Here is a 14,064-nt window from a genome sequence, read left to right on the forward strand (position 1 = left end):
TGAAGAATAGAGGAAGATTTTTTCCTTCCCTTCAGAGGCTAAATTAGTATTTAAGTTTGAAAAACTGAGACATTTGAAGAAAATATGTTGTGTAAATAATATTATTTACACTGAAAGTTGGCAAACATTGAGATGACATGTGGATTGCTAAAATGAGGGAAATATTATCTCATGACCAAAAGGAGGGGAAGAAAATTATTTCTGTTCAAGAGACTTGGGGTCCCCTCTGTGGGGAGGGTATAGATAGGCCCCCTCTAGAGGGGTCAGCCCCCCACTCCTTGGTGTGGTCACCCTCGCTCCAGCCCAATGAAACCCTGGGACAGAGGGAAGGGCCCCCAGAGGACCGGACCCCTGGCAGGCCCGACGGTCAGGACCCTTGTACCTTCACAACATCTTCGTCCGCAGACCTGCACTCCACAGCCTCTGACACGTCCACCACGGAGCCGTCCTCCTGAATGCCCACGACCTTGACAGGAACCGACACGGCCTTCCCGGTGAGGACAGCTGTGTTCAGCACCTCCGTGTCCTGCACAGGAGAGCAGAGGGTGTAGGTCACACACGGGGAAGCCCACGAGCAGGCTGGGGCCGCCAGCCAGACCATTTCCACCTTAGCTCATGCCCTGCCACTAAACCACGTCTGCGTGGACCAACTCCCCAGGTCGTGCGACACGGCAATTCCGGAGTCGGGAGCATTTCATCCCAGCCTGAGCTCAGGAAGCCTGACGGCTAGACCTCCTTCTCCACCCCCAGGGGCAGGGGCATCATCCTATCCCCCCACAACCCCTCCTGCCACCCCACCCCACCCCACATCCCAGCCTAAAACCAGGCTCACACGCTGCACAGGGTGCCTTCCAACATTCGCCAAATCTCCACTCAAGGGTCACTTGGTAAGTGATAGCTTGTGCTTATTAAGACAATGAACATGGCGCTCAGTGCAGTTTCAATTTAAGAAGACAAATAATAGGGCACCTGGATGGCTCAGTCAGTTAAGTGGCCAACTCTGGATTCATCTCAGGTCATGATCTCAGGGTAGTGGGATTGAGCCCTGCATGGTCTCTGAGCTCAGCCCAGAGTCTGCTCGTCCTTCTCTCTCTGCTCCCCAACCCCCATATCTCTCTCTCTCTCTCTCTCTCAAATAAATAAATAAAATATTTTAAAAAGAAGACAAATAACAGCACAAGTAACAGAAGAGAACTAACTAGTCCCAGAATATCAACCTCTGCACCCCTGACCTGACCCAGGATCCTTCTTCCCCACCAAGCCTCCATGTGCCCCCAGTCCCCTCTAGCTCAGGGATCTGTGAATGTTAGAAATGTTAGTTTCTCTCTTCCTCTGCCGATCCCTGGGGTCCTGTAGGATCTACCTTTATGACTTCTGTCTCACCTGTTACATTCTTGCCATCTCCATGGCCACCCACCCCCCCCCACAGAGAGACTGTCCTCACTGGGACAGCCACAACGGCCTCCAACCCATGTCCTGTGTTCACTCTCCCCATGACAGTTGAAGAGATTCTTTTTCATCTCAATAGAATTCAGATCATTTCTCTCCTAGATTCAAACTCTTTGAAAGCATCCTACTGTTTATTCTTAAGATAAAGCCCATGCTCCCTGCCAGTGGTGATCTGACCCTGGCCCACCCTCCGGCTCTCTCACCCTTCCTCCTGTTCCTCCTCACAGACTTCCCTTACTTCTCTCCACGGTAGCACACACTCAGCATGCCTCCCGCTCTTACCCATGCAGAGCCCTCCACCATACCTGCCTCTGCTCCGGCCATCTCAGCCTCCATGCCCACTTCTTCAGAGGAATAGGGCTTTTCTGCCCTCCACAGTGTGAATGAGCGCTGCCCTAGCTGTGCTGCACAGTAATGACCACCACAGCTCACCTTATGTTTATCTTGTGTTTGTGTTTCCATCTCTAATGACTCATTAGACTGTAAACTCCCCAAGTGTCTCAGCCCCCTTTGTTCTGACTTGTGTTGCATCTACAGAACCGGGGATGGTATCTGGTGTGCAGAAGAGAGGTCACATGTGTGGGCTCTGGAACTGGACTGTCTGGGTTTGAAGCTAGCCCAGCCTCTGTTCCAATGGATCTGCAGTCATGGAAAACCTGACTCAAGTGAAGTGATCCAACACGGGTCTAATTGTGCCTCTTACATAACCAGAGTCTGGAGGACCATGGCTGCTGCCTCTGGTCCAGTGACTCCCCGAGGTCAGGGCTACTTCTCTGCCGTTCTCTTGACCACTTCCTCATGTAGCAAGATGGCATCCATCACACCAGCCATCTGCCCACTGTCTACATAGGGAGAAGGCAGGATGGAGAGTACACCTGCTGTGCCTGCTCCTTTTCATCAGAAGTCCAAAGCTTGTCACACGGCCAGCCCACCTGCAGAGGAGGCTGGGAAAGTGGGCATCTGGAGTAGAGTTGGCAGTGGAGTAGGAGTGTGTAAATGGCTTTTTATAGTCCACTACCAGGTCTGCCACGAGTTATTTACTTCTCCCTGTGCCTGAGATCCCTGGAATACAGAGATAATAAAAATACGTACCATCAAGATTTAATGAAAATGTACAAAGCTTAGAACATTATATGCTCATTGGCATATAATGAGCAGCAAGAGCTCAATAACTGTAGGTCTTGCAGTAGATGCTATGAGAGATTGCTTCTATGAATGAATGAATGAAAGAACCACCAGGCAGGTTCACAAAGGGACTCTAGTGAAGATGCTCTTCCACGCTTGTCCAAAGAGAAAGAGTCAACAGGAGAAGCCGATGGGAAACTGGGCCACAGCAGCGAGATCCTCGGAATACTCAACAGTAGGCTCCACCAGAATCAACCCAACAGATAATCATTTCAAGTACTCCCTTCACTCTCGGAGCCCCTAGTCTCAGCTCAGGCACTAAGTGGGTCCACATTTGATTTTCTAAATCAGCCCCTCATTATCCACCTTAAACCTGAAGATGGGTAAGAGATGGAGTCAATGAGTGATAACAATGATGATGAGGACAGGCAGTGTTCTAAGTACTTTACATGTAATTAATTGCTCATTCAGTTTACTCAACAACCCTTCCAAGATAATTCCTTGCATTATTCCCAGTTTATAGATTTGTTATTCACTGATAGCAAACCTGAAAAATAACAGCTACTTGTCAATAAAAAAAAATCAACTTTGTAATGAACAGCTGTAAACAATGCCAACCCAATCTAAGAAAGATGTAAAAATAAGTTGGGATTATTTTTTTTTTCTTACATATGCCCTCTCCTCTGGATGAATTCTCAAGGAGTTAACTACAAAAGCATGTAACTCTAGTCCACGTTCCTAAGTATTCCATTCTCACCAGGGGCATGAAGTATATGTACCTTTATATTTAAGGAGTACAGCAAGGACAGGAAGCAGGAAGCACTGCAGAAGTTGAGATGAGAGCTCACTAAAGATGGGATAGTGGTGTGGGTGTGGGCATGATTACAATGTGTACAAAGAACAGAGACTATATCATGATTCCAGAACAAATGGCTAAATTCTACTCATAATGCAACTGAAAAAAAAAAAACAATATGGGTGTTTGCTGTGTTTAATGGGCATGCATTAATTCTGCCTTATGAGTATTCACGGATGCTGAACATCCATTCAGCCTTCTGTTTGTAATAAAAAACATTTTATTTTCCTTTAGGTAATTTTCCACTCTACTACCAATGAAGGTGACTTAGATGGTGCTGACCTCAGATGGCCAAGTCAAGCTTCACAGATGAGCACACCGAATGTGGCCCATTGGGGTATGCCAGTGTCGTGTACTCAAAGACTGATTCAAGTGAAATACAAACAATGGAAATCAAAGACAAGAGAAGGATAAGACAGAGTCCTGGGAAAGATTTCTGGGTTTCTAAATCCAGCTATATCTGTGTCTTCTATCTTTGGAAATTAGATACATGAAATAAACTGTTTTACTTAAGTCAACTTGAATTGTAAGCCAATTTACAACTGAAAGTCTTGACAAATACACATGAGAATAGGCAACATGTTGGCTCTAAAATGAACACCAATCTCTACCCTGTAGAAGCTCACAGCCTTCAAGGAAGACACCACAATAATTTTACTAAACTGAGTTTCAAGGGAGGTGACTTTATTTTTCATAAAAACCAATCACAACTGATCCAAGCTTGTGAGTTTATCTAAGTATTTCTGCAACCATGTTTCTTCTTTTAGTTTTTGCACAGGTGGCTGAGATTTTTATAACCATGTTTTCCAATGTCCATCAATGGTCTCTCTAAAATTCCAAAGGCAATCCTACTTGCTTCTGACATAATAAGAAAGCAATTTATCTTGTTAAATATTACATTTAAATCATCCCCTGGTGCCACAGACTGCTAAAAATTCACCATCTATCAAAATATAAGCCTTTTATTCTGTCCTATTTGTGCAAGCTCTAGGTTTTATGTCTTGAAAGCATATTTATATTCCTTTATGAAGATGAGTTTCCATTAATGTTGCACACTACAGCAGCATCAGTGGAAATGGCAGAGTAAGGATATCTGAAAATTCTCTCCATAAAAGCAAGGAGAAAACTTGGGGAAAAAAGTTAAAATCAATTTTTTTAGAACTCTGGAAATAAAACAAAGGCTTAGGCAACCAGGAGAGTATTTATTCAAGAAAAACATCTGAATCTTGTTTTTTTTTTTTTTTTTTTTTTTTAAGAAAGAGAACTTTGTGGCATTTTAACTTGGTTATTCCCATCCCTACTTCTTAGCCCCATAGTAGCTTTAAAAAATTATAGCCCATATTCACAGTCAAAAGCACAAGCTTTGCAGTATAAAAGCCACTGGAGAGAGATCAGGGCTGGGATCTTTTACACCCTAATTCCCAAAGAATTGCCATTATTCAACTTGTCTTATAGTTCCCTGGCAGATCCCACTTGCAAGGCTATCAGTATTTGACTTCACTCTGAGTTCACACAGTGTGAAAAGCTTTTCTCCTAGAAGTATTTATTAAAAGCAATTGTAGGCAATTGTTTAACTTCATAGCTGCCTCTGAGTGGTGAAAAAAGTCTGGTGCAAAAAACCAGACTAACCTAACAGCTTAAAAGGAATGATGATGAATGAGATGCCCACAGGTGCTCCCAAAAGCTAATACCTACCCTAGGGAATCTATAAGATCATGATTAACTTAGAGCTGTGTGCATGCCCAGGACTGTGTTCATACTCAGAAAGGACCTAACAAGTCTGTAAGTTCTCACTTCTTGTTGACTTTGAGGTTCTATGAAAGCAGGAACTGAAAGCTAAGGCAGAGCTGTCAAATACCTGGCTATTATAGAAAGCATGTCCCAACACACAGAGAAGCTCTTGGCAAAGACTGGGACACTTATTAATTCCAAGGGTCTAAAGAAGCCTCTGTTCAATCATTGGCTGACTACCACATGGGCCAAAGACTTCAGAGACCACACACAACAAAGAATAGAGACTTAACAGAATTAGTTCATTAAAGTCACTAAACAAACTATTACAAAAAACAATAAATACAAACTCAGGGGAAAGGAAACAATCTAATTGCAGAGTTGCTACATTATTTAAAATTTCCACTTTTCAACAACAACAACAACAAAATTAGGAGACATGCAAACTAACAAAAAAGTATGGCCCAGGCATAGGACAAAAAGTAATCAAGAGAACTGTCCTTGAGGAAGCCCAGATGTTGGACTTACTAGACAAAGATGCAGATATTTTAAGCCAGCTATTTCAAATGCATTCAAAGAATTAAAAAAGAAAATCATGTTTAGAGACCCGAAGTATGAGGAAGGTGTCTCAGCGATGAGTGAATGCCAATAAAGAAATATAAATTATGAATAATTATGAACGAAAGAACCAAATGGAAATCCTGGAGTTGAAAAGTACAATAACGCAAACAAAATTCACTAGTTTGTTCTCCCATAGGAATGGAGTGAAAGTAGAACAGGATAAGAGGACAAAATGTGGAAAATCCACAAACATGGAGAAATTAAACAGCCTCCTTTTAAAAAATAAATGGTTCAAAGCAGAAATCACAGAGGAAATTGGAAGAATGATTTGAGATGAGTGAAAGGAAAAACACAACATACCAAAACTTACAAGATGCAGAAAAAGTAGTACTTAGAGATAAATTTATGGCTGTAAATGCCTACATTATAAAAAAGAAGAAAAAAAGAAACATCTCAAACCAATAACCTAGGCTTCCACCTTAAGGAACTAGGAAAAGAAAAGCAAACTAAATCCAAAACAAGCAGAAAAAAGAAAGGAATAAATAGAGTGGATGAAGAAGTTACAGGAATAAAAGGCACAGCATAAGGGAATACAGTCAGCGATGTTGTAACAGCAACGTAACATGACAGATGGTTAACTTCACTTGTGGCAAACATACCATGATACATAAACTTTTAAAACAAAAACAAAAACCCAAAGGGCATGCACATTTTTTCATTTAGTAAGTATTGCCAGATTGTTTCTCAATAATATAGTAGCAGTTTCCACATTGATCAGTAATACATGATACTGTGGCTCCATATCCTTGCACCATTTTATAGGATCAATCTGTTTAATTTTTGTTAGTATTGAAAGGTAAAAACATGGCATTGTTGCTACTTTAATATCTCTCTGAACTTAAAAGGAAGTTGAACATTTGTTTCATACTTTTATTGTCTATTTGCATCTGCGTTTTTGTGAATTGTTTGCGTGTTATTTTTCTAGTTATTCTTCCATTTTTCTATTTGTCTGTTTGTATTTTTAAATGAATTTCTTAGAGTTCTTCGTGTATTTGAGCCACAATTTTAGTGGCTAGAAAAATTCTATCTCAGTGTTTTTCTTGATTTATGATGGCATCTGTGACAAAATTTTACAAATAAAGAGTAGAAAAGAATCATCTAAGAAAGAGAAAACAATACAGAAAATCAATGAAATTAAATCAAAAGTAAGTTATTGTGTAGAATAGCTTCAACAATAATAAATTAGTTAAATTCAACCAAAGTGTAAGAATAGTACAGTAAACATGACAAAATATTATTGAAAGGAACTTAAAGATACCAAAACAAATGTAAAAACGATAATACTCCTCAAAGTGATCTACACAGTTAATACAATCACCATGAAATGTCCAGCTGCTTTTTTACAGAAATTGACAAATGGATTCCGAAACCCATATAGAAATGAAGGGACTCCAATACTCAAAATGATCTTTAAGAAGAACAAAGCAGGAGGACTCACCCTTTCTGAATATAATGGACTTTCCACAAATAAAGCTTCACTATTTCCATTTCCAGTCAATTGATTTTTGACAGGGGTGCCAAGACAATTCAAAGGTTTCAAAGAATGGTCTTTTCAACAAAAGATGTGGATTAGCTGAATATCCATGTGGAAAAAACCAAAGAAACGAAACTGGACCCTTACCCTCACACCACATACACAAACTCAAAATGAATCAAAAACACAAATATAAGAGCTATAAAACCCTTAGAATAAGACAGAGGTGTAAATCTTCATGACTTTGCATTGCATTGTCCTTACTCTGGACTCAGGTTAATAGAAGAGCTACTGTGACAGAGAAAGGGAGAGCATGGGGTATTGTGTTCTTAGAGTTTCTGATCGGGAATGAGCTCATTACTCCACACAAGTTTCATTGCCCAGATCAAAACGCATGGCCATACCTAAGCTCAAGTGGACAGTGAAATCCAGCTAAACAATGTGCCCAGAAAGAGAAATGGTGGGCATATCTTGTCCTTTTTTTTCTTTTTTAAAAATGAATGATTGATTGATTTATGAGAGAGTGCATGCACACATGCGCGTGTGCAAGCAGTTGGAGGGGCAGAGGGGGAAGGAGAGAATCTCCAGCAGATTCCATGCTAAGTGCAGAGCCCTATGCGGGGCTCAATCTCACAACCCTGCAATCATCACTTGAGCCAAAACCAAGAGTTGGAGGCTTGACTGAGCCACCCAGGCACCCCGTCTGCCATCCTTTTAAATCCTTTGAAAAAAAATTCTCATTTTACAAGTAATGAAACTGAAGCACAGCATACTACTGTTAATCAATATATGGATCCAATCCATTGTTTGACCTGCTGCTACATGCCTGTAGGAGTCACTCTCGAACCTCTCCTTACCCTTTAAGCCCCCCACAACCACCTATCTCTGTTCTGTCTCTATGAATTTGCTTATTCTGGACATTTCATATAAATGGAATCATAGTATACATGCCCTTGTGTGTCTGGCTTATTTCACAAAGTATAATGTTTTTAAGGTTTATTCATGGTGTAGCCTGTGCCAGCACTTCATTCATTTTTGTGGCTGAATAATATTCCATTGTATGGATAGAACCACGTTTTATTTACCCATTTATTAATTGATGGGTACTGGGGTTGTTTTGCATCAGCACAGGTCCAGAGAGAGGATAATGCTATGCAAAGTCCCCAGCTGATGTGTGTGGGACCTGCAGTGTGAGCAAGGATAAACTATCGTTGTTCTAAGTTATTAAAATCTAGGTTAAAAAAAGTTACATGTAACTTGCAGCATACTATTTTGATTATATACTCTCAGGCCAATGATAAAAATATGTGTAAACACATACTGAATTCTAGTTGGGCGGGTTTTCCACAAATGTAAGGGTTGGCAGTTCCAAAACTGCTTCAGTGAATTCTACGACTGACCAAATAAGATATGTTGATAATAAGGAGAGCCAGGTTTCTCACTGCTAGAGAAGTGAATTTAAAATAGAAAGAAGAGGGGTGTCTGGGTAGCACAGTCAGTGAAGCATCTGACTCTTGGTTTTGGCTCAGGATGTGATCCCGGGGGGGGGGGGGGTGAGATGGAGTTCCACGCTGGGCTCCACACTCAGTGCAGGTTCTGCTTGAATTCTCTCTCCCTGTCCCTCTGCCCCTCCCACTCATGCACTCTTGCTGTCTCTCTCAACAATAAGTAAACCTTTCTTTTACAAAAAATGGGAAAAAGAAAGGGTAAGAATGAACTCTGGTCATAAATTAGAAGTAGAGGTACAGCCATGAACTTGTGGGAGATGACAGGTATATGCATGTTTATGGGTATACAAACGTAGGTGTGTATTTATATAGTTTCTCCTAGGTTCCCTTTGCTCAGAAGGCTTTGATACAATTATACCGTGGCAATCAGCATACCTAGACCCAGATTTTAGTTCTAAATATCCTCTCTGAGGAAAGGAAAACAGAGGTCCTCAGAGAAATGGCTGATTTTGCAAGAAAACACAAGATAATGAGCCTAAAATATATTGTAGAGCTAGAAAGTAACAAAGGGCTTGAACAAATGTCAAAAGGATACAGGAGACAGCTTCAAGGAGCTCCCACTGGTCAATCTGGGACAATCTTATGCCACTATAAATAATTATAATAACTAATTGTATATGTATAGTATGTGTGTATGTGTGTGTGTGTGTGTATACATATATATATATATATATTTGATATGTATAATATATAATAAGCTTCTGAGTCCATACTGATGTAAACAAACAAATAGGGGTGAAAGAAAACTTTCACCCTTAGGGTAGAATTCCAACTAATAAATAAAAAACTAATGATGAAATTGGAATACCACCACCTGGCAACCACCATTTATTACCATTACTGTAATGGTAATACAGCATGAACACTACTAGTAATTAAAAGTATAAGACACAGCCGATTCATATAGTGTCAATGTATCTCTGTGTAAGAGATCAATGACCTCAAAGAGAAAAGCAGTAACTCTATGGCACCAAATCCCAGCATATATCACATCACCCATGTGATCAAAGATAACCTCACTTACTGGGATCAACAGACATCCTAAGTCCTGAAAAAGGACATACATCACTTCTGGAGCATTTCCAGAAAGAAAGAGTGAATCTGATAATGAGGAAACATAAGACAAACTTGCACTTCAGGCACATTCTACAAAACAACTGGCCTGTACATTTCAAATCTATCACAGTCTGAAATTCAAAGACTCAGAAATGCCCAGTCTGAAGAGGATGGACAGACATACAACAAATGTCTGTGTAATTCCAGACCAGCTCCCTGAACAGACAAAAACAGGTACAATTCCTCTGCTACAATGAATGTGAGTGGGACAGTAGAAGAAATCCAAGCAAGGTCTGGGGCCGAAGTAATTCTTTGTATCGATTATTTAACCTGCTGATTTTGATATTCTCACTCTACCTGTGCGAGAGTGTTGGGAAAATTCACACTGAAACATCTGCAGATGAAGGATCATCATGTGTGGGACTCAAACATTTCATAAAAGCAGCAACAAGTGCATGTTCGTGTAGAGAGAGGATGTTGCCATCTGGGGAATTTTGCTGAAGGTATTTGGGAAATGCATATATTCAGACTCTGAGGAAGTTTTACAATAATACAAAGAACCAAAAGAACAAACAAATCAGTGAATAAATGCACAAAGAAATAGGACATGGTTAATGCCTAACAGACATTGTCTATGAGAACTCTCTTCAAACACTTAGGTAGGTGCCAGGCACTGTGCTAAGTGATTTAGACGCATTATCTGCTAATAATGATGCACATTTATAATAAATACAGTATAATATGTATTCACACCTAAAAGTAAAAATCACACTAAAGGACAGCCTGCTACATCATAAGTATTTGATAAACATTAATTAGTCTTATTAATATCTCACTTAATCCTCAACTGTTCCTATTAAGGATTATTGTTTTCCTTTTTTTTTTTTTAGATTTATTTATTTATTTATTCATAGAGACAGAGAGAGAGAGAGGCAGAGACACAGGCAGAGGGAGAAGCAGGCATCATACAGAAAGCCTGATGTGGACTCGATCCAGGGTCTCCAGGATCACGCCCTGGGCTGCAGGCGGCGCTAAACCGCTGGGCCACTGGGGCTGCCCAGGATTATTGTTTTCATTCTCCTTGTGCAAATGAGAGAACCAAGGCTGAAAAGGGTCCTTTAATTTGGCCAGCATTCTGCTAAGCAGCTAAGCTGGGATGTGAACAAAAGCACGTAGAGGCCAAAGCCCATCACCCTGGCCACACTGCAACTTCTCGTAGTTCCTCACCTGGAAAACGAGGCCAACACTATTTCTTTGTCTAAGTCAAAAGCTTTAAGGGTAAAAGACAGATTAGTACAAGCTTTGATTTTAAGACTTGTAAGAAGATATTTTACAAACCCACTAAGCTTTAAGATTTTGAAGAAACAGCCAAGGAGCCCCAAAGCCCCACGCCACAATTACACGTGGCTTCTAGCAGGTTCGATTCGAGCCGCTACCCCTCCCCGTGTGAGAGGGTCTGGACCGCAGTTCGAGAGGTCCAGCAGCCTACTTCCTCTGGTCCCTGGCACAGAGGTGTCAGGCCCTGAATGGGAATCTACCTCTGACCCCGTTTCGCTCTCAGACACTCTGACTTCTGATTTCTAAAGCTGTAAGACAGGTGTAAGCTTCACTCAGAGATAAACAAGGACTCTGGCTCCAGCAGAAACAAAGATCTTCAATCCCACTGTTGTGTATTATGTAACTCTGAGATCAGCCTAGTTCCTTCCAAGTAATGGTTATTTTTGGATTCTAATAATTTATGTCCACAAAGCAGTAAGTGACTTCAAAATTCAGTTCTTTATGTGTCCCCGAATAACAGGGAGAAAGTTATTTCCAATACGATGGCACTCAGAAGGAGTTGATAAAATGTATCTCCACAGAAGTACAGTCCCAATGTCACCTGGGTGGCAGCTTGGAGGGAAGAGACAAAAGCCATGTAGAAGGATCTGTGATCAGTGGCCACCCCCTTGCACTGGGCAAGCTCACCCATACAAGTAACCAAGAGCAGTGGTGGTAAGGGCCACCTGATGGACAAAGTTAGGGGTCATACACAATTTGGAAAGTGGCCACCCCGCAGGCCTCACCATCAAGTTTATGTCCACCATCCACATAGCAGGACGTATGCAGTTGAGTCCTGACACTGGATTTGAGCCAGCGTTGGCCACGGAGCTGGAAGGCCCAGGGGGGCAGGGTCCGCTGCCAGGGGGAGAGGGGGTGTTAAGATCTCAGATGGTGACTGCAGCAGAAGCATCCCGTGGTGACATGAGGGCCAGACTGGAAGTTAGAGAGACTCACAAAGACAGACATCGCACAAGCTTAAGTCAAACAGGAGGGACAGAGAGAAAAGACACACACGCTTTTAAAAAGCTAGACAGACACAAGGACAACAGGGGCAGAGAGAAACATAAATGCTGAAGCTCAGGGGAGAGAAAGGCAGCATCCTGGACACAACATGCAAGTTAGAGGGACACATGCAGAATGGGCGTGGGGTTGTGGGTTGGCTCAGGTGGGTCCTGTGTGTTCCCACATCCCGGCTCTGGATGACAATTACATGTGTTTTCTCTAATTCCTTCCTCTGTGTAATGGTTAGCACTTCCTTGGTTACAATGTTACCTGTAAGCAGTACTTCTTTGTTGCTTGTGCAACAGCTTCCCATCAATTTAACACAACCTCTGGATGCCAGAAGACCAGCCAGCAGATGACATTTGTTCAATTAAAAGCTAAACCAGATCTGATGGCACCTCTAAAGAACTGATCCTGAAGTTAAGCTTAGCACCTCTGAAACCCAAGCCCACATGGAGAACTAACTCCTTTCTAACCTGAACAACCACCCCCCATACAGTTACTGTGGACTGGCTGGTGCCCCGTGACTGCAGTGAGCAGACTGCAGACTGTTGGCTTGGGCTGATTTTCAGTCCCTTGTCAGGCTCCATCCAAGTGAGGATGGATGGAGGAGGAAGAAGGAGGAAGGAGGGAAGGAGGAGGATAGAGAAGGAGCTGGGAGGAAGGATGGAGGAAGAGGGAGAGGATGGAGGAGAGATGGAGATGGAGGGATGGAGGGAGCAAAGGAGGAGGGAAGGAGAGGGACAAGGACAGGAGTGGCAGAGGAAGGAAAGAGAGAGGATGTGAGGGAGAAAGAGGAAGAACTTTTATCTAAAAGAGAAAAAGACAGACAGTTGGATAGACAGAAAGACTGAGAAGGTACAGTCTTCGAGAGAGAGGGAGACAGACTGACCTAGGTGGGCCGGGAAGGGGCAGAGCAACAGAGACAAATGAGGGAGAGGAGCAGAGAAGATGGAGCTAGCGGTGAGATCAAGGCTGACCACAATGGGCAGGAAGATTGCAGAGCCAGCAGCAAAGAGAGGAAGCACTGCCCAAGACCTCATATCCAAGCCACGGGGCTTTCCACTGCATACAGCCAGCACCTCTGTGTCCCCCGCAGGGCTTGTGGGGCCGGGTCCAGTCCTGACTCTTGTAGCCTGACTCCCCCACTGGGCTGGGACCCAGCACAGATGATCATTCTCACATGCCAGGACCCTGGCAAAGTGCCCCTGAAAATGGGGTACACCTGCCAGGGGTTCTCAACATGGTCATGTCCCCAGGGTCTTCCTTATGGAACACAGCAGAGCAAAACATTCTTTTAGCACATGCTCGGGGCATGGCTGGGCAGACAAGAAAGGGAAAGACAAGAAAATCCAGAAGATTCTATGACATGGTTATGATACCTGGGCACTAGGTAAACCTTCGTGTTTTTATTCATGTAATTCTCATCATAAATCTATGAGGAGGAACCTTAGTCGTCCCCATTTTACAGATAAGAAATGGAGGCACAAAAAAATCACCCAAGCTTTTATCACTGAATGCTGGACCCAGAACTAAAACCCAGCACATCCTACTTCAGAGTTTGTGCCCGTAGCCACCATGCTATATTCTGCTTAAGAAGAACATAATATCAAAACATGAAACTCATAGGACGCTATTTCAGATAGAACCTTTCTATGTTCTCTCATTAATCCTCAGAGGGAGGGTCTTTTTTGACTAGTCTCATTCCTGCATTGTTTTTACACATTACTCTATTTTATGTCATAGGAATTGCCACACTTCGGAAATTACCTAATTTATTTATTTGCTTTCGATCAGCCTCTCCCACCAAAAATTAATGCTTGGACTTCTGCTTCCATTCAACCCAGGAATGTACCGACTGCTATAACTAGAAAAATCAGACAAAATATATAAAACAATTGTTTTCAGATACTATGAAAATA

The 14,064-nt window shown here is 42.2% G+C and overlaps 1 protein-coding gene across 3 annotated transcripts in view; it reads right to left on the minus strand.

The window, feature by feature from the left end:
* TMEM132B (transmembrane protein 132B) overlaps positions 1 to 14,064 on the minus strand; it is a 374,357-nt gene that overhangs the window by 44,710 nt on the left and 315,583 nt on the right. For all 3 annotated transcript variants that reach the window (XM_077875247.1, XM_077875249.1, XM_077875248.1), the window contains exon 5: positions 383 to 526. In XM_077875247.1, coding sequence (XP_077731373.1) covers positions 383 to 526 — 144 coding nt within the window. The remainder of the gene's footprint in view (positions 1 to 382; positions 527 to 14,064) is intronic.

Source organism: Canis aureus, chromosome 27, assembly GCF_053574225.1.
Source record: "Canis aureus isolate CA01 chromosome 27, VMU_Caureus_v.1.0, whole genome shotgun sequence".
NCBI lineage: Eukaryota > Metazoa > Chordata > Mammalia > Carnivora > Canidae > Canis > Canis aureus.